At 34.3% G+C, this 23,234-nt stretch overlaps 1 protein-coding gene across 8 annotated transcripts in view; it reads left to right on the plus strand.

Annotated features, from left to right (window-relative positions):
- TBC1D5 (TBC1 domain family member 5) overlaps window positions 1-23,234 on the plus strand; it is a 343,189-nt gene that overhangs the window by 270,122 nt on the left and 49,833 nt on the right. For all 8 annotated transcript variants that reach the window (XM_083376132.1, XM_083376127.1, XM_083376129.1 and 5 more), the window contains 2 exons: window positions 13,745-13,851; window positions 20,632-20,717. In XM_083376132.1, coding sequence (XP_083232258.1) covers window positions 13,745-13,851; window positions 20,632-20,717 — 193 coding nt within the window. The remainder of the gene's footprint in view (window positions 1-13,744; window positions 13,852-20,631; window positions 20,718-23,234) is intronic.

The following is a 23,234-nucleotide window of genomic DNA, read 5'->3' on the forward strand; positions in this document are numbered from 1 at the left end:
ACTGGTGTATGTAGTCCTATTCAGGAGGTCAACCAGGGAATTTTATGTCCAATATGATTGTTGAATTTCATTCTTATTGCAGATTTCCATAATCATTTTCTAACCAATGTTTAGTATTTCATAGCTAATAAATATGCTTCTTCCCCATTTTTTGAGATGGGGTGAGATTAAGTGGGATAGTTGAGGAATTACTTCCGTAATTTCTTAGATATATTTTTTCCTGTATGCTTGTTGTATTTTTCTCTACTTGCTATAAGGATTAGCCAGCCCCATAAATGCTTTTTCCAAAAGGCAACTGGACTTTTTGGGTTGTTCTTTTTGTTTGAAAACATTTCAGTTCTCATCCAAGAAGCTTCTTCAATTCTATTTGGATAAGAAGCAAAACGTGTTCAAGGAAAAATAAAGAAAGTCCATTTGCCTTTTTAAAAAGCACGTTTGGACAAGAATGTAAAAAGGGGGGTTTTTTTGTCAAAAAAATATATTCCAGAAACGTAGCTCATTTTATCTGGAAATTAATCCATTTATTCTTTTGTATCTGAATTTTTAAATTCAAATAAATAAGTTCAGTTTGTTATTCAGCATTTTCTAAAAATTCTTCTTTTACTCACATAAATTGTGCTATGATCCTCTAGATTGTTGTCTACATACAAATAACTTGTTTGAACACACAATCCCCTTTTTATTAGACTTTTATTTATGAATCTTTGAATGTTCTAATTCAGGTAATTTAAGAAATTGCTAATCCTTAAGAGTCTATGGTGATTCTCAATGACCCAGGTCATGGTTGTCGCAAAGATGCTTTTCCAAAAAGGCAACTTGATTTTCTTGGTTTGCTTTTTCTTTAAAAAAAAAATGCTTCTCATCCAAGCAGAAGTGAAGAAGCTTCTTGGATGAGAAGTGAAATTTTTTCAAAGAAAAAAAAATCCTAAAATAGTCCAGTTGCCTTTTGAAAAAACATCTTTGATACAATCATGACTTGGATGACTGAGAATCTCCACAGACATTTTTACATTCTTATTTAAAGTAGATCAGAAACTTATCAGTTTCTAATAATGTATAAAATTAATACTCCAAAATACAGCAGGGTATTATGATAAGCATGAATTAGAAAGTGTGTGTGTGTGTGTGTGTGTGTGTGTGTAGTTTTATACAATCTAAAAAGATTGTACGTGTCCGACCCATCGCGACCCTATGGACAATGTTCCTCCAGGCCTTCCTGTCCTCTACCATCTTCTGGAGTCCATTTAAGCTCACACCTACTGCTTCAGTGACTCCATCCAGCCACCTCATTCTCTGTCGTCCCATTCTTGTCTTGCCCTCAATCTTTCCCAGCTTTAGGCTCTTCTCCAGCGAGTCCTTCCTTCTCATTAGGTGGCCAAAGTATTTTGAGTTTCAACTTTAGGATCTGGCCTTCTAAAGAGCAGTCAGGGTTGATCTCCTCTAGGACTGACCGGTTTGATTGCCTTGCAGGCCAGGGGACTCGCAGGAGTCTTCTCCAGCACCATAGCTCAAAGGCCTCAATTCTTTGGCGCTCAGCCTTTCTTATGGTCCAACTTTCACTGCCATACATTGCAACCGGGAAGACCATAGCCTTGACTATACACACTTTTGTTGACAGGGTGATGTCTCTGCTTTTTAGTGTGCTGTCTAGATTTGTCATGGCTTTCCTCCCGAGGAGCAAGCGTCTTTTAATTTCTTGGCTACAGTCTCCATCTGCAGTGATCTTGGAGCCCAGGAAAATAAAATCTGTCACTACCTCCATTTCTTCCCCATCTATTTGCCAGGAATTGAGAGGGCCGGATGCCATGATCTTAGTTTTCTTAATGTTTAGTTTCAACCCAACCTTTGCACTCTCCTTCTTCACTCGCAACAAGAGGCTCTTTAGTTCTTCTTCACTTTGTGCCATTAGAGTGGTATCATCTGCATATCTTAGGTTGTTGATATTTCTTCCGGCAATCTTAATTCCAACTTTTGATTCATCTAGCCCTGCCTTTCTCATGATGTGCTCTGCATATCCTTTCCCAATTTTGAACCAATCAGTGGTTCCGTGTCCAGTTCTCACTGTTGCTTCTTGGCCCACATATAGGTTTCTCAAGAGACAAATAAGATGGTCTGGTACGCCCATCTCTTTAAGAACTTGCCACAGTTTGTTATGATCCACACAATCAAAGGCTTTAGCATAGTCAATGAAGCAGAAGTAGATGTTTTTCTGGAACTCTCTAGCTTTCTCTCTAGCTTGTAGGATTTTAAGCATAACTTTACTAGCATGAGAAATGAGTGCAATGGTGCGATAGTTTGAACATTCTTTGTCACTTTCTTTGGAATTGGAATGTAAACTGATCTTTTCCAATCCTATGGCCACTGTTGAGTTTTCCAAATTTGCTGGCAAATTGCACTTTTACTGCATCGTCTTTTAAGATTTTGAATAGCTCAGCTGGAATACTGTCACCTCCACTAGCTTTGTTGTTGCTCAGCTTTTCTAAGGCCCACTTCACTTCACATTCTCGGATGTCTGGCTCGAGGTCAGTGACCACCTCATTGTGATTAACAGGGATGTTAAGCTCATTCTTGTATAGTTCTTCTGTGTAATTTTGCCACCTCTTCTTAATCTCTTCTGCCTCTGTTAGGTCCCTGCCGTTTTGATTTTTTATCGTGCCCATTTTTGCATTAAACGTTCCCTTCATCTCTCCAATTTTCTTGAAAAGATCTCTGGTCCTCCCTATTCTATTGTTTTCTTCTATTTCTTTGCATTGTTCATTTAAGAAGGCATTGTTATCTCTTCTAGCTATTCTCTGGAATTCTGCATTCAGTTGGGCGTATCTTTCTTTTTCTCCCTTGCCTTTCGCTTTCCTCCTTTCCTCAGCTATTTGCAAAGCTTCCTCAGACAGCCATTTTGCTTTCTTGCATTTCTTTTTCTTTGGGATGGTTTTGGTTGCTACCTGTTGTACAGTGTTGCGAACCTCTGTCCATAGTTCTTCAGGCACTCTGTCTATCAAATCTAATTCCTTAAATCTATTTGTTACCTCTACTGTATATTCAACAGGGATATGATTTAATTCATACCTGAGTGGCCTAGTGCTTTTTCCTACTTTCTTCAGTTTAAGCCTAAACTTTACAACGAGAAGCTCATGGTCTGAGCCACAGTCAGCTCCTGGTCTTGTTTTTACTGACTGTATAGAGGTTCTCCATCTTTGGCTGCAGAGCACATAGTCAATCTGATTTCTTTGTTGACCGTCTGGTGATGTCCATGTGTAGATCCATCTCTTGGGTTGTTGGAAAAGAATGTTTGCTATCACCATTGTATTCTCTTGACAAAATTCTATCAACCTGTGCCCTGCTTCATTTTGTACTCCAAGGCCAAATTTGCCTGTTATTCCGGTTATCTTTTGGCTTCCTACTTTAGCATTCCAATCCCCCATGACGATAAGGACATCATTTTTTGGTGTTAGTTCTATAGGGTGCTGTAGGGCTTCATAGAACCGGTCAATTTCATCCTCTTCAGCACTGGTGGTTGGGGCATAGACTTGGACTACTGTAATATTGAATGGTTTGCCTTGGATTCGAACTGAGATCATTCTGTCATTTTGAGGATTGTATCCCAGTATTGCTTTTCCTACTCTTTTATTGACTATGAAGGCTACTCCATTTCTTCTGAGGGATTCTTGCATGCAGTAGTATACCTGATGATCATCTGAATTAAATTCACCCATTCCTGTCCATTTTAGTTCGCTGATACTTAAGATGTCGATGTTCAGTCTTGTCATCTCTTGTTTGACCACGTCCAGCTTGCCTTGATTCATGGATCTTACATTCCAGGTTCCTATGGAGAAAAAATCTTTACAGCATTGGACTTTCCTTTCACCACCAGATACATCCACAGCTGAGCGTCCTTTCAACTTTGGCCCAGTCGCTTCATTCTTTCTGGCGCTACTAGTACTAGCCCTCTTCTCTTCCCCAGTAGCATATTGGATGCCTTCCGACTTGAGGGGCTCATCTTCCAGCGTCATATCGTTTTGCCTTTTGGTACTGTCCATAGGGTTTTCATGGCAAAGATACTGGAGTGGCTTGCCATTTCCTTCTCCAGTGGATCACGTTTTGTCAGAACTCTCTGCTATGACCTTTCCGTCTTGGGTGGCCCTGCACGGCATAGCTCATAGCTTCATTGAATTACGCAAGCCCCTTCGCCACAACAAGGCAGTAATCCATGAAGGGGGTAAAGACTTTGAACACATTTTAAAAGTTTAAAATTAAAAGTTCACTTTCTTATTCTTTCCCTCAGAAAATAATTGATGGCCAAAATAATAAAGTAATATGTTAAGAAATCCTTTCTCAAGGGAAGTTCTGTTGCATATACATAGAATGAAGGCTACTGCTAAGCTTGTAAGCCGCCCTGAGTCTTTGGAGAAGGGCGGGATATAAATGGAATTAAAAATAAATAAATAAATAAGTTTTGTAAAGTCTCAGGGAAGAAAAAGATGACAGACATGAGTCATAAGTTCGGAAGAAGTTCTTTGGTAGTAGTCTTATTTTACCTAGTCTTATTTTCATTTACTTATAAATGTCTAATGTGTGGCTTTATTTGTAACAAGATTCTTAAGAAAAAAGGGAGCGTTTGTGTGTGTGTGTGTGTGTGTGTGTGTGTGTGTGTGTGTGTGTGCAAAAACATTGAAATGCTGAATTTTAAGTTAATTATGTATCAAACTTTAGTTACAATGTGTGCTTTGAAAGTATGTTCTGAATTATTTTTGAATACTTCAAACAATATTATCTAAGACTGCACAATATTATAAATATAATAATGTCTGCTCTTTCCTATAAATTGTAACTATCCTACAATTGTAACTATGATCTTTTTGAATTATTGTTTTGCACACCATAGTGCAATCCTGCCCATGTTTGATCAACTAACAAAATAGCCACCCTGGTTTATCTGTCTATAGATTTGCTTGGTTTTATACATCCTGAAAGATTCACATAAGGCATCTTAAACACAGTTAACTTGTTACAAAAGGTTAGCCATCTTCAGATTTACTCAGATGAATGTTAAAAACTAGCCTTTTACACTACACATAATAAAATAACTAGTTACCAGTTATGCATCCACAGGTAGTATATATTAATTATAAAACAAAGGAAAGATACACTACTTTTAAAACCAACAACAACAACAAGAACGAGGCCAAAATAAACGTAACAATAATATACTCTGGGACTGCACCAAATATATACCTATCTCTCAAGAAACTTATCATCCTAGCCCAAAGCTTGTTTGCTTGTTTGTATGTTACCTTACAAATAATTCAAGGAGACAAGCATAACAAACATCTTCACCTACTTTCCCTACAACAACAATCCTATGAGGTGAGTTGGGCTGAGAGAGCATGACTGGCTCAGTATCATCCAGCTGCCTTTCATGGTAAAGGCAGGACTAGAACTCACAGTTTCAGTTTTTTAGCCTGGTGCTTTTATCACTACACCAAACAGGTAAGGATAGACCTTCAAGGTAAAGGTAAAACCAAGTTTTTAGAGTCTTCCTGAAGACTAAAAGAATTGGGGTCAACCAAATTTTGGAGAAGATGTTATTCCAAAGGGCAGGCACCACAACAGAAAAGGCATTGCTGTTATGAGCCTCTCATTCCGTCTAATTCAGGAGTGGAAAATTTGTGCCCGTCCACATTTTCTTAAACCAAAATACTTTATAATTTTTCATGATAGCTGGGTCTGCTGGAAAGTAGAGTTTAACAATATCTCATAGATCCAGTATTATAATCTAAACTGACAGAGGAAAAGCAATATGCAGTTAGGTGTCACATACTGCAGTATATTCTATAGTAGCATATTCTAGATCTTCTGATGTAGGAGACTAGAGTTGAAAAAGCATAGAAAAGTGTGGCTGACATGTAGACTAATTTGTAAACAAGCATAAGTGAAATTCCTGATTGTCGAGGATCATAATAGGCAAGTATTTCAACTCCTTTCTTAATATGAATATTTTTAATGTTAAAATTTGGGCATGCATTGCTAATGATGCTTTTATAAAATACCACAATATATTTTCAGGAATGCAAATAAATTAGATAAAAAGTAAAGCAAGTTTTACCAAAGCAAATTATATTTATAGCTTACATAATAAAACAAAAGTTTCCCATAGGGTTTAATCCTAGAAATAAATCATTTGACCACCCAAATGCGACCAATTGAATGTATAACTAGGTGTTTATATGTCCATGACAAGCATCATCATCTCTGATTAATCATTTACATGGACTATGAAACATTTTTCTCAAAATTCAATATTCTGAACAAATATATAGGTAATGTAAGAACTAGCATACATTAACAGGCATCATATCATTCATATTGAGTGACCTTAATGCTCGGTATACTGAGAAGAAATGTCTGTCCATGTTATTCCTAAAAAAAACATCATAAATACTCTTGTGATTTATTATTCATAATATTTCTATATAGAAAATGTTTTTGTTTTATCAACAAAATATGAGAAGACAACAGTTGCCCAACCATGGAACACTTGAATTTCTGCCTTTAATGTGAAGCCTACTTATTTATTTAAAATATAGTGCCACTCCAATGCCAAAATTGCTAAATTTATCCTAGTTTTACTTATTTTAAGGCCTGTTAGACCCAGAGATCTGTTCATCATATCTCATTCCAAAAATAAATCATTTTCTCCTTCAATTTAAACATCGGGTATTGTTAGTATGTCAGAAATCAATTTGGAATGAAATATTGACCTTGATTTTTGATTGATTGCCATCAGTAATTTTGGTCATAATATTGTGAGCATTTTGAAAAGATGACAGTCAACTCAGATTGGAAATGTTCCTGGTTCAAATCAGTTCAAATAATTATTCTAAAAGAATAATTATTTTAAAAAAATGTTTTTGGGAGTTTTCCTATATCTTTCAAAAATAAATGGAATTATTCTCTTAACTCATCAATTAATTTTTATTTCAGCATTACATAATACAATGCATCTATCAATGTTAATTATGCCTCCTGCTTCTGCCTTAAAAGCTGGGCTAGTAGTTGTTCTCCCGGGCTTCAGACTAGGGTGGGTGAAGCCTTTTATTCCATGAGTGATCTTAGAGTCAGCCAATATAATAAAAAATAGAAAATCAAAATTCTTAAATCCTTGATTAGGATTTGAATTGTTAAGTTTCCACCTGCCTTAGATTGTGAATCTAACCAGATAACTCACCCATAATAATAACCACAAAGATCCTTGGAAAGGATTTAATAGCTGGACAAAAATATCAAATCTAATTTGGTGACTGTACAACCACCCATGCAAAGTGTTATATATAAAGTTGTGCATAGTTTCATTTGTAAGGAAAAAATTACAGGAAAAAAGACAGACTACAGGTTAGTATTCTCTAAGCTACAAAATTTCTGGCTGCCATTATCTACTCCGTAGAAACTCTTTTTGCATGTTTAATATATTAATATTTTTTGATGCTGAGGAATGCTTAACATCTGGCATTACTCCTATTTGTTTTCGTTTCAGGCACTGATAAAAGAACAGTTTCTTCTCTGCTTACTTCACAATATAGATTGTTTCTTGTAGTTCATTCTTTTAGGAAAAATTGATTTGTATTTGCAGCTTTTTCTATTTTTGAAACACTACACAAACATTTCAACATACACAAACACACACATACCAAAAACCCAAAACATTATTTGCAATGACCAAACCAAACAAATAAATTAATTTGGGGTCCAAAGTAAATAAAAGGCTGGGGAGAGGGAGGTTTAATTGCAATTGTATTATATCAATTATTGTTTGAATTTTTTAATGATTACTAGCGGGGAAAGCTGGAGGCATTTTCATATTTTTGTAAAGCTTTCTTTGCAGCTGACCTTTACCTATTTACCTTATACCAATTTATCTTTTTTTTTAGAAATGTTTTATTGATTTTCTGCAATAACAATCCTTAGTGCCTTGTATACAGCATGTTGTCATGGTTCATATATTTTGGGGGGGGGGGAAATAGTAGTTAATTAACAGTCAATAATAATTAATTTTTGTAATTCCATAATTAGTATATTAATTAATATATTTATTTGATCTTCCCTTCTCCCAATAGTATTCTCCTTTTTCAGCTTTAATCAAATACAATTCTTAATATTTTCAATGCATAAATGGTTAAATATAAACATTTTTTGTTTCTACAAATAATAGTATGACTTTTTTCTTATCAACTTGTATTTTTATAAAAATCATCTTATTAGTTCATATATCCTATTTTCATAATTCTTTTTTTCCATACATTTTATTGATTTTTTTAAACATAAATCACTTAATAGTTGGTAAACAGTGTGTTTGCTGGGTTTACATTTGTAAAGAAAAATCATTAACAGTTGGTTTCTGTAATTCATAATCACCATTGTACATTTAGTTGATTCCCCTTTTTCCCCAAAATGTCTTCTTTGCAAACCTTGAATTAATACAGTTCATATTATTTTGATAAATAATAATTACATATATGATTTTTTTTCCAATATTCCTAGAAATAATGATCACATCAATATAATATTTATTTTCTATCTAATCATTCTGGTTGCCTTATCTTATATCCTGTTACAGCCCTTATTTAGATTTGTTTCTCCCATAAAGTTCAAAGTATTCTTGCTGGTTAAGATTTTCTCAACAGTTAATTACATTTAAAGATTTACATTCATTTTTCCCATATAAACCATCTCAACACTCTTACATTTCTTAAAGAATAGGTAAAAACAGTATATAAAAGGAAGAGAGCTAGAGTAAAGCAAAGTAAAAAGTAAAATACTACTTAAGATATATATTCCTCCTAAGCTAATATATATTCATTCCCAAAATTTCTTATTCTTTTTAACCATAATTAAAAATATATTTAATCTTTAAATATTCCATTTAATGTGTCTAGTCATTTAATCCTTTAACTCTTATTCAAAACATTTTTTTCTTTTTTATACTTTATAATTTCCCTAAACACATTTAATTATCTAAAATATTTCCTTCATCTAAGCCATTTCAACAGTATTATATTACTTATATCAAGAAATAAAATAAAAAAGGGGGAAAAAGCATACAATATTATTTAAGGAATTTATCCCTCTTAGAATAACATATGTATTCAGAATCTTTTCTATTTCTTTTACCATATTCAAACAAATGTTTCTTTTTTATATATTCTCTCTGGTAGATCCCATCATCTATTTTCTTAATTTTCACTTTAATCTTTTTCCTTTGACCAGTATCTTTCTTGATCAATGTGTTTTTCTGAATCAAAAAGTTTTTCCATATATTCATGACTGTTGCTGTAGGTATAAGAAGTAAATTGAATAAAGTGTCTTTATATGAGGCTTTTGCCTTTCCATGTTTCTTGAAAATCTTTTTCTTTTTCTCCTTCTTTGCTTCTCTTATCACTTCCTTTCTCTCTGATGTTTTCAACATCTCTACATTCCATTTTATCCAATCTGGGGTTTTTTTGTGCTCAGATTTATTTTGTAGTCTTAAGGGATGAGTTGTTTTTTCCATTTCTTGTAAAATTTTCCCCACTAGGATTAGATCATGTTTTCTTGCTTTGTTAAGTTCTGTCTCTATTTTCAACTTTATGACTACTTATTTGTTTTGTCTACTCCTTCTCTGTTGTTTCCTGGAAGTTTTTGTTGTTGTTGTAGAGTTAACTTAGAAATAGATTTATGGAACATTCAAAAGATTTTTAAGAGAAAGATAAAGTTTTCTCCGCAATTGTTTTTATTGGGTATTGTTGTGGATTGTGATGTTAAAGAAACCAATTTGATGTTAAATATGATAACAGCAGCATGGTTACTGGTGGGACAATATTGGAAGAAGGATAGTTTGCCTACTATAGAAGAATGGGTGTTTAAAGTTTTGAATCTAGCAGAAATGTCTAAGATTTCTGCTTACTTGAAAGATCATTCACAGGAAAGATCTATTTCAGTTTGGAGGAGATGGATAGATTATATTCAGAATAAATATGGGACTAAAAAGTTCCATTTAGCTTATGAGTAGATTTTAGAGGGATATTGTTATTGATCTTAGTGTTGGTACTTTGTATGTAGTTATGTTAAAGGGGAGTTAAAGCACATTATGAATTTGGTTAATTGTATATTATGCAAAATTTTTATTTAGAATATGATTATTATAACTATAATCCTGTATTTAGCTCTGGGAAGTGGGGGGGGAGTGGGCGGGTTTGGGTGGGGGGGATTTGGGGATATATTGTAAAATCTTGTTTTTGTAAAACTCTTTAATAAAAAAAAGAAATAGATTTATTTATATTTTCAAATTTATTTTGGATTTCTTTGTGATTTGAGTTAATTGCAGTACACTATATATCTCCTCCTGAGAGGTATTTATGTTTTCTTGGTGTGTTCTATCTACATGTCTCTGATCCATGATGGCCAAAAGTTGAAGTTTTCCTTCTTATCAGCAAATAGGTTTAGAGTCCCGGTTAAATAGATATTTGTAATCCAAAGTGTTCAAAAAAGATTTTGTTTCTAAAGTTTATAATTCTCTCTTTGTCTGCAGCCCAGACTGTTGTCTTTTTTTTGTCACAGCTGTTTTTTGTTATTAAAGCTTTCAAGGTCACAAACACAGATTAGCTTTTCCCAGATTTTGGCAAGTTCTCTGTGGAAATCATAACTGTCATAATCTTTATCCACCACTAGGTATCAGCATCTATTTAGTTTTCACTATGAACAATGGTCTTTAAAATGAAAGTTTTAACCATTCAACAATTTTAAACTTGTCCAAAGTTAAATTTTAGCTTTCAAGTTTATAAATTTTATTTCACTACCATATATTTTGATCCTCCATGGAAATTTTAATTCGCCGCTTCCGTTAGTATAAGGGTGGGACGGAAGTCCTCCTCCTTCACTTTCGGAGGTATTTTGCTTCTTGAGAATCTTTTCCAGGAAATTAAGTGTAGGATAGGAAGGGGAAAATCAGATTCCTCACCCAATTTCAAGCACATTGTTTAATGTTGTGGTGGTTAGTTCTTTTGGACTTCAGCTGCAAATAGCTTGGGCTGATTAGTGAAATACAGCCTTTCTCCTGTCGGGTTAGAAGGCTTTCCCCAAGACAAATGCAATGACCGCCATCATTCCAGGGTCGCCAGGGCACTCTTTTTTCTTCACCGCCTCTCCGGGGCGGCTTGGACCCATTAGGGTCTCCAGGCAGGATGAAAATTAGCCGTGGGGGTGCGGCAGTCCACAAACCCATAACCAGTCACTACCGCACAGGACCAGAAGTCCCCTATTTACATAATTCTTATTTAAGCTTAATTTCCCCTTAATATTCAAACATCAGTCATAATTTTCTCAATATTAATCATCTAAATATCGAGATTTTCCATTTTTTTCAAATGTGTTAGAATTCTTACTATTATATATATTAGGTTATTATGTTCATTTATGTTCATTTTGAATGTATTTCTGTATTAAGACTGTAAATTTAAGCACATTTACTAAATGCCTAAAACGTAAATGAACACAATGGGTTTTATTTATTTTTCTTTTATCAGATTTATCTCTGCATTAAACCTTAGTAGACCTTAAGGTTGCATTTTGAGACATACAAACATTAATTAACTAATATTTCTCCAATAGCCATAGTTGAATAAAAATAGTTGTTTAGTCCCCTACCATTGTTCATTATTATTTATGTTCAAGAGTTTCTTGATTGCTGTTTTATAGCACCTATAACTAATTTACTGTCAATATTCTGATCATTATTGAATCCATTCCATTTACCAAAATTATCTTTAAAAATCATATCATACCCAGTTTTATTTCCAAAAGACAATCAACGGAGGAAATATAAAATCTGGTTTCAGTTGCAATGTTAAAAAGGAGTGTTTGAAGAAAATAAATCAAACACTGCTTCAGAAAAGCCATTAAGGATATGCTAACTACTTTCAACATTGTTTATAAAACAATGTTGAAGGATTTCTTATCATGACTGCCTTTATAGTATGCTACATTTCATTTGATTGGTTCTATATAATGCATAGTCCATTTATTATATTCAGCAGAAAGATCTCTTGACTGAGTCTATTGTATTCTCTTCATTATGCTAGCTTCAAGTAAAAAGGAAGAAGAAAGCAGGTATCTGTACATGAACAAGAAAACAAAAGAAAAAAGAAACTGAACAGATAAAAAATGAGTAGGATAAGTGAAAGCTTTATAAATGAAAGCAGATGTATAAAATTACAAGCTGTCAGATCAGCAACAGAAATGAAGATGATGAAGTGCCTCCCACTATCAATTATAATTATTCATTTTGCCCTGTCCTGCAACTTGTCCTCATAAACCTCTTCAGATAATGATGGAAAGGTACCAAATGATGACTCACATTTAAGAAGGGGACAGAATCATTCTCCTAAATGTCCAATTCTGTTAAAAAGCCATTATATTTGTTGCAGTGATTTTCCCATGTTCTCCAAAAAGATTTCTCTCTTAAGATTTTTAATTAATGAAAAAAGTATTGTTTATATAACTACATTTTTAAAAAACAGTTGAAGTTATTCCAAAATATGTTTACAAAATAATACTACCTATGGATGATTTGTAGGGCAAATAATTTTAGAAAAATAATAATAAGCTGCTTAGACAGATAAAGTGTCAAGATTTAGGCTGTACTATAGAATTAAAGTAGCTTACATAGTATGTAAACAGGTACCTAAAGATACACATTTAATTTTACTTAGAATTTTGTTTAATTTTCCTATCATGCCAGATAGACAGTCAAATGGCAACTGGGCTTGCTTTCTAGAACTAGAAATCTAACAAAATTTAATTTTAAGAGAGATGTGGATGTTCTATGTTCTTTATGAATAAATAGGAAAGTTTTGTTCTCAATTGTTTGGGAAGTAAATGTATTGAAATAAAGTAATGCTATAGTATTTGATGATATTATTATTAAGTTGGTCCAGTTTAGAATGAATTGAAATCAAGAGATTAGTAATGCTGAGTCCTAGTCTTGTTAATGGTATTGGATATATTTAGAACATATCTAGAATACTTTAAACACATTGGATGTGTTTAATTAGAATTATTTGTTCTGTGTTAAAATGTTTAATTTCCAATTTCAAGTCATAATTGGAAAAGGATGAATTGGCATTGGCTTTATTTCAGCAGAATTATCATAACTTTTATATTTATTTTATCTCCAGATAAGTATAGTTTTAAAATATCACCACCGCTATCCCAAAATGATAAAGCATTCTGATATTATCAATTTTCTTCCTCCTCCTCCTCCACCACCACCTCCTCTTCCTCCTCTTCCTCCTCCTTCCATTTACATTATATTTTAATCATGGGGATGATGAAATATAACCTGTCTTTTCTTTATTTGATGAACAAAATATTTATAAATAATTTAAAATTTTATTTATCTGTCTCTGGACCTATTCTGCTGGAGCAGGGTTTGCCTTCACCCTCTGCCTGCATGCCAGAGGTTCTAGATTCAGCTGTCTCTTTGCTGTCTGGGAAGGAGCCCCTTCCTACTACCCTTCGGGATGCATTCCACCAAACATTTTTTCCTTTACGTATCAGTTTTACCCTACCCCTGGCTTTTCTCTCTTCTCTTTTTCCCTTTTTTCTCTCTTTTCTTTTTCCCTATTTTTCACTGCCAATTGAGGAAATGCCAATTAACTCTTGACTGTGTTTATAGGCAAGCAACTACCAGCCATTTCATTACACTGTTTTCTTGTAGTGATATCAAGTAATTATCAGACTTGCTTGGGCCTTCTGATGCATTATCCACCTATCGGAGATGTTCATTCATTAATCTTGAAAGCTCTTTTTCTCAGAGATCCAAAGGTAAGTTACACTAAATTTTGTCAATTGCCGAACTTTAAAATCACTAATGGAACACCCCAAATAGTATTAAAGAAGTGAAATTGGGAGCAAGAAAGCGGAGTGATGTGTTGAGCATAGGGCAAAGCAGTCCAATTCAGAAAGAGCTATCAAAAGACCTTACATCTCAAAGTTTGGATGATAATTCAGGATCTATCAGAGCACACTGCATTATATGGGCCACTTGGAACAAATCTGGTTCATTTTTCATTCATACAAACCATTGTTGGTTGGAAACCTAATGACTGTTTTCAGATTCATATGTGATTGAAATTACTGAGAAGTCACTCATTTCACTATGCTCTCCTTTGAGCATAACAGAATGTGAACCAAATACATAATATTTAAAAAGTTATATCTGTGTTTTTGACAAATACAGATAGTTCTTGACTTAACAACAGTTTAGTGACCATTCAAAGATATAATGGCACTAATCCTAAGTGACTGGGGACCATTTTTCACACTTCTGACCATTACAGCATCCCCATGGCCATGGAATCAAAATTTAAAAACTTGGCAACTGACTCATATTTATAATGGTTGTGTTCTGGCATCATGTGATCACCTTTTTTGACTTTCAGACAAGCAAAGTCAGTAGGGAAGCCAGATTCACTTAACAACTGCAGTGATTCACTTAACAACTATGGCAAGAAAAGCCGTAACTTGGGGTAAAATTCACTTAACAGATATCTTGCTTAGCAACAGAAATTTTGGGCTCAATTGTGGTCCTAATTCGATTACCTGTAAGATGTTTTATGCCTATAAAGGCATAAAATACATGAAACATATGTGTGTGTTCGACAAATTGCAGTTTTTTTCCTAACCAAAGCCACAAAAATGTATCATTGTAAACTCATATTAAAGTTTGTGATAACTACTAAAATTATATTTATTTATTTATTTATTTATATAGTATATTTGCATTAGAGGCTGTAGCCATGTGCAATGTAATATAACTATAAGTAAAACAAAATATAAAAATTAACATTAAAATCCAGGTATATTGAATGAAATTCAGTTTGGGCATCAAATATCCTTATCTTAAAAACAATTTGCAGTTGTGATTGTATTTCTAAAGAGCCATCTTTGCAATCTGAAGTCTTAATGCACAATTCTTAGTTAATGCTTTCTTGAGGAATGTCTTTAAATAGCTTCAATAACTGTGTATGGTACATAGAACTTATTTTTAATGTTAATTTTTCCAACCTCCTTCATGTGTGTGAAATGTTTGTTTTAATGCTAAACAGGCTGTCATTACTCACACTTTAAGCATCTAAGAATTCATCTTGAAGCTATGAAATTTAAAGCAGAAAATAATGTACTTTTAAAATTGCATGTTCTTCAGTAGCAGGAAAAATATAATCATGGATTTTATACTGTGTGCTCTAGTAAATAAACAATAATAAAAAATGGTCAGGAAAATGTTATGTGAAACAATGTTATTTTTCTGTATTTAAAAAATATGGAAGACACCTATTTCTGTCTTCAAAAAAAACAGATTTTCCAAATGTTTGGTTTTTAAAAAGAGCCATTATAGGCAGAGTTGTGGTGCCTATAATTTAAACTGGGGTATTCAGAATAACACCGAGATGTACTAGGCATTTTTCTTAGTACCTAGCAAATTCTGTGCCTCTCTTAATTTTTTTATTCCAAAAATCTTCATTCCAGAAAGCATCTTTTTAAAAAACTACACAAAGAAAATGGAAATGTCTCAGAAAAGGACAGCAGGAATAATCAAGGGATTAAAATCTTGAGAAAAGAATTTTGTAGTATTCTTCAAATACCTGAGAATAAATCTTATGGAACAAGGTTAAAATGTCTCTTGTTCTGAAATACAGGAACAAAATAATTAATTTAAATTACAGGAAGGCAGATTCTAATTGAAAATTACGGGAAAAGATCTCAACACTGAGTGCATTGCAACAATGGCAACAATTATGCAAGGAGATTATAAGATTTCCCCCTTCTTTGGATTTTTCAAAATATTAAACAGTTATCAATCTATCTACCTGGAATTCTTTAATCTGTATTCCTGCACTGAGCAAAGTTCAAATGACTGTTTTTAATTTTCTATTGTATCCTTTTGTTAATGTTTGTTGATGCCAAATCACCCCTGAAGTCTAAAAATATTTGCATGTATTTTGAATGATTGTATTAAAATTTATTTATAGTTACCATCTAACTATTCTGCAAGTAAACATCCAATATTAAAGCTGCAACATTTGCAAAGCATTGTTGCTTACAAAACCAAACTACTAGAAGAACAAAATCAATGTTTCTTAAAACAAAGGTAGCCCACAGAAGTTGGATTTAAAGTTAATTGCACTTGCAGTAAATGCTTTGAAGTTCATGTGCCCTAATTTAGTGTTTAATTTAAATCTCAGCAATTTCATTAGGACTTCTCCAAAGTTCCCTAAGTCTTGAGCCAGCTCAATGAGTTTTAATACATGGGGGAACTTTATATTACGGAGGCTAAACTCCCATTTCTCTTTGACTTAATACATGTATTCAGAATATACATACTACATTCTCTACAGCAGACATGTCAAACACAAGGCCCGGGGGCTAGATCCGGCCCGCGAAGTGGTTTCATGTGGCCCGCGAAGCCATCCTGGAAACAATGAGGGAACGGCCCCCCACTGCCTTGGCCCTGGCCCAGAGACCCTCTGCCTGCCAGAGGCCCTCGGATCTGTCCCACTCCTGCCCAGGCCCCCATAGGCACCCTTCATGCGAACATTGTAGAGCTGGCCATGCCCACCCAGTAGGCCATACACACTCTAGCCACGCCCACCCATTAGGCCACACCCACCCAGGCCATACCCACCTGTCCCCCCGAGGGCAACCGCAATGCTGATGTGGCCCTCAATGAAATTGAGTTTGACACCCCTGCTCTACAGGCTGCACTTCTTCAGAATAAAAGTATGTTTATCAAAATTACTTTGATACAGATTGATATGATTTGAATGAATATTGTACCTTGTGAGAAATGAATAAGTGGAGTAGTTTCTTTTTCCCCTCCCCTTCAAAAGTTTTTGGTTCATTACAAGCTTTAAATGGAAAATAGGCATGGCAATCAGAAAAATATAAAGTGATTAAAAACAGTTCTAACTTGAGTTGTTCAAATAAAAAAAACAATTAGAAACAAAAGTAATAGAAAATGAACATATTGTGTTCTTTAAATAACCAGATGTTCTTTTCTTCCTGAAGGCAGTCAAGCCTATGAATAAAAGGTTGTTTTAAGTTAACTGTGAATTTTGCAAATCTGTTTTACCCCATAGCAAATAAAATTCTAACACAGCAACAGAAGCAGAATAATTTCATCTGTGTATGTGGCTATGGTTGTTCTAACCTTATCACTATAACTTACTATGAATCTCAACAGTAATACAGACTATTTACATTTCAGAAGATATGCAAAGAATTATCAACTACCTTTGATCAGAATTTATTCCAAAAGAAAGTTTAATGAATCTCTGAACAGTGATATGACTTTAGCTGAAGTAAACTAGAAGTAAAACAATGTGATGTATAATAATACCAGAAAGAGACTTGGAACTTTATATTCTTTTATTTTTTTCTAAATCTATTTAAGGCCATTCAATGGATCACTTCCAGAAGTTTGTAGCAGACAAAATCCTGGATGAGTCATTTAAAACAAAGTTCTCATATTAGCAGCAAACTTTGTTGCATCCTTATTTATATATTGATGGACCGTGAACCTGGTCCCATCGAGTTCTCCCTAGGAAACACACAGTTAAAGATTCCCCTTTTTGATGTTCTGATATTTTCCATCTCTTTCAAATGTTTTTATAAATATTAGCAGCCAGACCATGTCTCACCCTGGATAAAAAGCTTGTTGCTGTCAGGTAGGCCTTGTTTTGTAAGACAGCGGTCTCAAATCTTTCCAGCTTTGTGGACTGTTGAGGGGAAGAGGGGATATTTCTGTATAAGTGGTGGGTGCACTCGCACGTGCACACAGCTTCATTTGCTCAAGCGGTTGCACAAATGGAGCTACGTGCATAAGTAGACCTGTGTGGGCATTCACCCGCCACTTCTGCAGCCCAGTTCTGAACAAGCTGCCACTCAGTAATGGGCCACGGCCCAGGGGTTGGGAACGCTGCTATAAGAGCTAGAGGCATTTTGTTCTACATATCCAGCAAAGCTACCTTGTCCCACTTTCTCAGAAAATGTGCCCCACCTGCTCTAGATGGACTCTTCAAGTGGGGAAAGAATGAAAGCCCATGCTCTATAATGAGCTATAATGCCCAATAATACCTGTGCTGCTGTAAATTCTAAGTTGGCTGGGGATCTATGCCATGCCCATAATCAATTTTGGAAGAACTTCATAAACTTATATTTTGTAATGGAACAAGTCATTCCTCAATAAGCAACAAGATATTGTGATTGCATAAACCATTCATGGTAAAGAAAGAACAGCCTGGGCCTGGGAGCTATTGGTTTTGGTCTTGACAAGTCACATGGAATACCTGAATTTCTATCTTGCCCATGCTCCCAGATTCTACCTAGTGTTAGATCTTACATAGCTTCAAGTCCATGAACCTAAAATATTTGATTGAATGATAAGTTTTAGTTCCCTTTGTAAAGGGAACATTTTGATTTCTATTGAAAAATCATAATAGCAGAGGAAGAAGGGGAAGTTCTAAAGTCTTACCCCACAAAATATGCTGTTTTCTGCTATGTGTTTAGCAATCAAGAGATCATAATGATATATGGGAATTGGGAGATAGAGAGAAGAGGTGCAGCCAAGGGAATAGTCAGATAAAAGGAGCAGCATGGATATGGGTGAAACAAATCTCAGAAATCTTCCTCAGTTTCTTGAGATGGGAGAACATGTACTTTCAGACTTGCAAGATTCTGTTTTACTTCTTTCAAACAATATTCTGAGTTGGGTTGTACTGTTATTTGTTATTTGTAATGAATTTGTTATTCATTCATCTATCTAAAGCTCTCTTTGTGATCTTTAACTGAGCAAAACAATGTATCATAGAACAGTAAATTGTGAACCATGGTATCTCAAATGGACTTACAGAATGTGTTCTAAATCCAGGACCCATTACTTTTGAAGGAATGAAATGTGGGGAAATTGTGGTAATGCAACTGGGTTGCTGCTGTGGTCATGAGGACTCTACACATTTCAATATTCTATGACAGTTACCCAGCTATTCTCACAATTCCTCACTTGCTCCCTTATCCTGCAACAGCCACTTATCTGCCTACTGGAAAGGGAAGGAAAAGGAAGGGAGAAAAAAGGAAAAATTAATAGGAGGAAGGCAACCTTACCCCTCCTGGCCCTTGTCAGTCCTGCCCTCTTTCAACCTATGATGCCCCCCCATGCCCCTCAAACTTGCAGCTTCCTCCAGCATGCTTTTCCCAACCTGCACTTCCCCACACCTGCCTTTCCCCATTCATGCAGCATTTCTTGCACATCTCTGTACACCCTGCCATCTCCTGCACATCTTCCCTGACCTGCAAAACACCTCATACGCACTCTCAATACCTTTAGGCACCCTCTTGACCCACACCACTCTCTAATTGCCCAACTAGATCTGTCATCTTTTTGCACTCTTCTTGACCCATACCTGCTCACCATGCTCCCTATCCAATCTGCACAGCAAATTTCACATATCCATGGGCATGTTTCCCAAACTACACCAGTCACTATTGCACTTCTTCAACATGAAGCATCTCTGGTTTACATCGCTTGAATCTCTCAAGTGACCCACTTGACTCTCCTTACTCCTTACCAGAAATTCCTATCTCAGCAATTGAAAAAAAGAGAAATTAAGGGACATGTAGGCCAGGATCAAATACTATCCTCAAAATGATCTCAGTATGCCCCTCCAAGTTTGGTCCACCCTCAATATCAATCAGTAAGGACCATTTTTAAAAACAGCAAATTTTTCTTTTTCCAACCTCCAACTGATTCCTTAATTGATGTTCTATACACTTGAAAAATATTTCCATGTCTTTTTGTCCTAAAAACCTGTCACTGGGACCTTTGAACCTTCTCTGTATTATCTATTAATAGAAAATATTTATTTTTAGAAGTGGATTAAATCTTAAGAATCTTGGATACATTTGCAATAATGGTTATGTTTAAGAATAGATCTTAAAGTATTATTACCCTCTCCCTGAAGCCTCACCAAATAAAATGGTGGACTAATTGTATATGTTTCAAAAAGATGCCATAATTCTGATTATGTTGCATTTTAATAATCATTATTCAAGTCCTGTTACAGAAAACTAAAATTTAATATATTATTAATGATTTGTCTGAATGATTTTGGGGAGAAAAAAATGAGGGGCACTTGTGTGTGTGTGTGTGTGTGTGTATGTATATATATATGTATGTGTATGTGTATATATATATATATATATGTGTGTGTGTGTGTGTATATATATATATATATATATATATATATATATATATATATATATATATATGCATTTCTGTTTATGCATAATATTTCATGCTGAATGTTTTGATAAGTGGAGAAAAAGGTTGGATACACCATCTAGTGGTTGTGCTAGTTTGTTAAATTTTGTTAAGACAGATATACTGCAACTTGAAATTGAATAATTCTATTTCTGATATTTAATGCATGAATTTAAAAAGTCAGTACTTTTAATTTAAATCGTATTGGATAGAAATATATTGGTCACATTTTAAAATGTTTTAATTATGCACTCTGACAATTCTCTCCCTCCCACCTCTCTCTCTAGAGAAATCCCAGACCTATAGCTCACCAATTTCAACAGAATTTGGATTACTACAAAGCACGTGGAGCTGACTTAATGAATAAAACTCGGTAATCATGCTTTGTATGTTATCTGTAAAGGCGCTTTGCCAATAATTACTATACATATTTGTAAATATATTTTATGTATATTAGGAGCCAATAATACTAAAAATAGTAGCTAATTATTCAGTGATGATATGAAAATAGAATAATTTTCTCAGTCTTAGAAAACTGAGTTGACACAAGGAAGACGTTGCCTGTTTTCACACATATAATGCTCTAAAATCTAACAAAGTAGATTCCTTCGTTAGAGACTATTCCATAGCTAAAGCTCAAGTATCAAGAAGGCCGTTTTATTTGCCATAGCCAATTGTAAAGAGCATTCAAATTAATATGGAAAACTCCTACTCAGTTAATTGAGACTCAAGGGACTATGTGGGTTATTGAATGTTGGTAGTGGTACTTAGAATTTGGTTTATAAGAAAATATTTAAACCACTAAAATTTTAAGACTGGCTGTTATTGCATAGTTGATTTTTTACCCAGTTATTCTGTTACTTCACACATAATTAAATTGTGCCCTTCCTTGGCCTATGAACAATCACAACATCTACAAGACAAGGATTCGAGGATATAAATCGTCAGCAAGTTATTGCTTTCGTATCTAGAGAAATTAGAATTTGGCCCATTTACCTGGAGGGAAACTGTTTTAAAAACAAAATTTGTTATATTGCCATCAACAGATCTATAGGGCAGATGTGCTCATATTTCATATAAACAGTACATTTGACCTTGTGCATCAGGCACAGTTGAAAATGTTTTCATGTGTTTTATTTCATAATTTTATAGAGATGCAGTTTAAGGATGCTGTTCAAATTTTGTTGAATTATCTGTGACATTTAGATCTGTTTATTCTTTTGCACACTTATTATAATAGTGGAAAACTGATATATTTTTATGTAATATATCATCAGAGGGGAGATGGCAGCAACTTAAGCTATATGTTAGTGAAGTATATCTTACTTTTAATAGGATTTAAAAGGTAATAAGTTATATTCTATTTATTGAATAAGGATAGCCTTTGGCTAAAAAGATAAACTTAGCTATAGACTTGCTTTATACAACTTTTGTAATATTACTCAGTTATAACTACCATTTATAGTTATTGTTAAAATGGGTCTTTTTCATCTGAAATCTAGAAATCTATACTACTGTGAGGAAAAAATAAAAGAGGAATCCACTAAGTGTTACAAATTCATGTGAACCACATTTACATTACTGTGATCTCCAAGAATTTGTGCAGATTATTTTTAAAAAATTCACAGTATTATAGCAGTTTTTCTTTTCTAGTGCTTGTATGCAGAAAGAGATGTCCTTGAATCAACTTTGTAAAGCAAAACATTTCATTTGCATACACTGCAGAAGCTGAATCATTGCACAGCTTTATTTTAAAAATATCCCATTGATATCCAAGGTCAATTATTCCTATTATGATTAACAAAAAGTTTTCTTCAGGTACTGCATTCATGTATCCTTGACATTCATTTAAACAATACCTTGCTTTTAAATATATTTCTTTATAACCATAAGGTAATCAACCTTTTTTTTAATCAGTGTTGTCTCTTTTTCTGATATTTTTCTATCTTTTCACCATAATGGTAAAGAAATGGAGTCTGACCCTTGTATTATAGTCTTAATCATCTTACATGTATGTAAGAACATTGAAAACTAGCATAAAGTTGAACTTCATTTATTAAAGTATCTATATTATGAACCTTGTTAAATTTGTAACAGCAGTTTAGGATGGTTGCTATTTATGTCAAGGGCATAGCAAGTTAAGAGTACGTACACAAAAAAGTTAATGAACCACCAAAATTATTGCACAAGAGAATGGGGGTCATTATGAACAAATTACCTCTAATTGTAATGATGTACAGTCAGCTTATAAAACAATGTGAATACTTTCCCCTAACATCCCTCTTTATTCAGAGGAAGACAGAGATTGAGAGACCTGAAGATTGTTTTAGGGCATAAACTGGAGTCAGCCGACGTGAGACTTTCCAAATATTATTGAGTGTTAATGGCAACAAGAGATTATGAAAGCATTAACTATTATTATGATTATTATGATTATGATTATTATTGAGTTGGAAGGGATCTTGGAGGTCTTCTAGTCCAACCCCCTGCTCAGACAGGAAACCCTATACCATTTCAGACAAATGGTTGTCCAGTCTCTTTAAAAACTTCCAGTGTTGGGCATTCACAACTTCTGAGGGCAGGTTGTTCCACTGATTAATTGTTCTAATTGTCAGGAAATTTCTCCTTAGTTCTAGGTTGCTTCTCTTTAATTAGTTTCCATCCATTCCTTATTGTCTTCAGGTGCTTTGGAGAATAGCTTGACTCCCTTTCTTTGTGGCAAACCCTGAGATATTGGACACTGCTATCATGTCACCCCTAGACCTTCTCTTCATTAAACTAGACATAGAGAATTCCTGCAACTGTTGTTCATATGTTTTAGCCTCCAGTCCCCCAATCATCTTTGTTGCTCTTCTCTGCACAATTTCTAGAGTCTCAACATCTTTTTAAC

This window comes from Vipera ursinii (assembly GCF_947247035.1).
Source record: "Vipera ursinii genome assembly, chromosome: Z".
NCBI lineage: Eukaryota > Metazoa > Chordata > Lepidosauria > Squamata > Viperidae > Vipera > Vipera ursinii.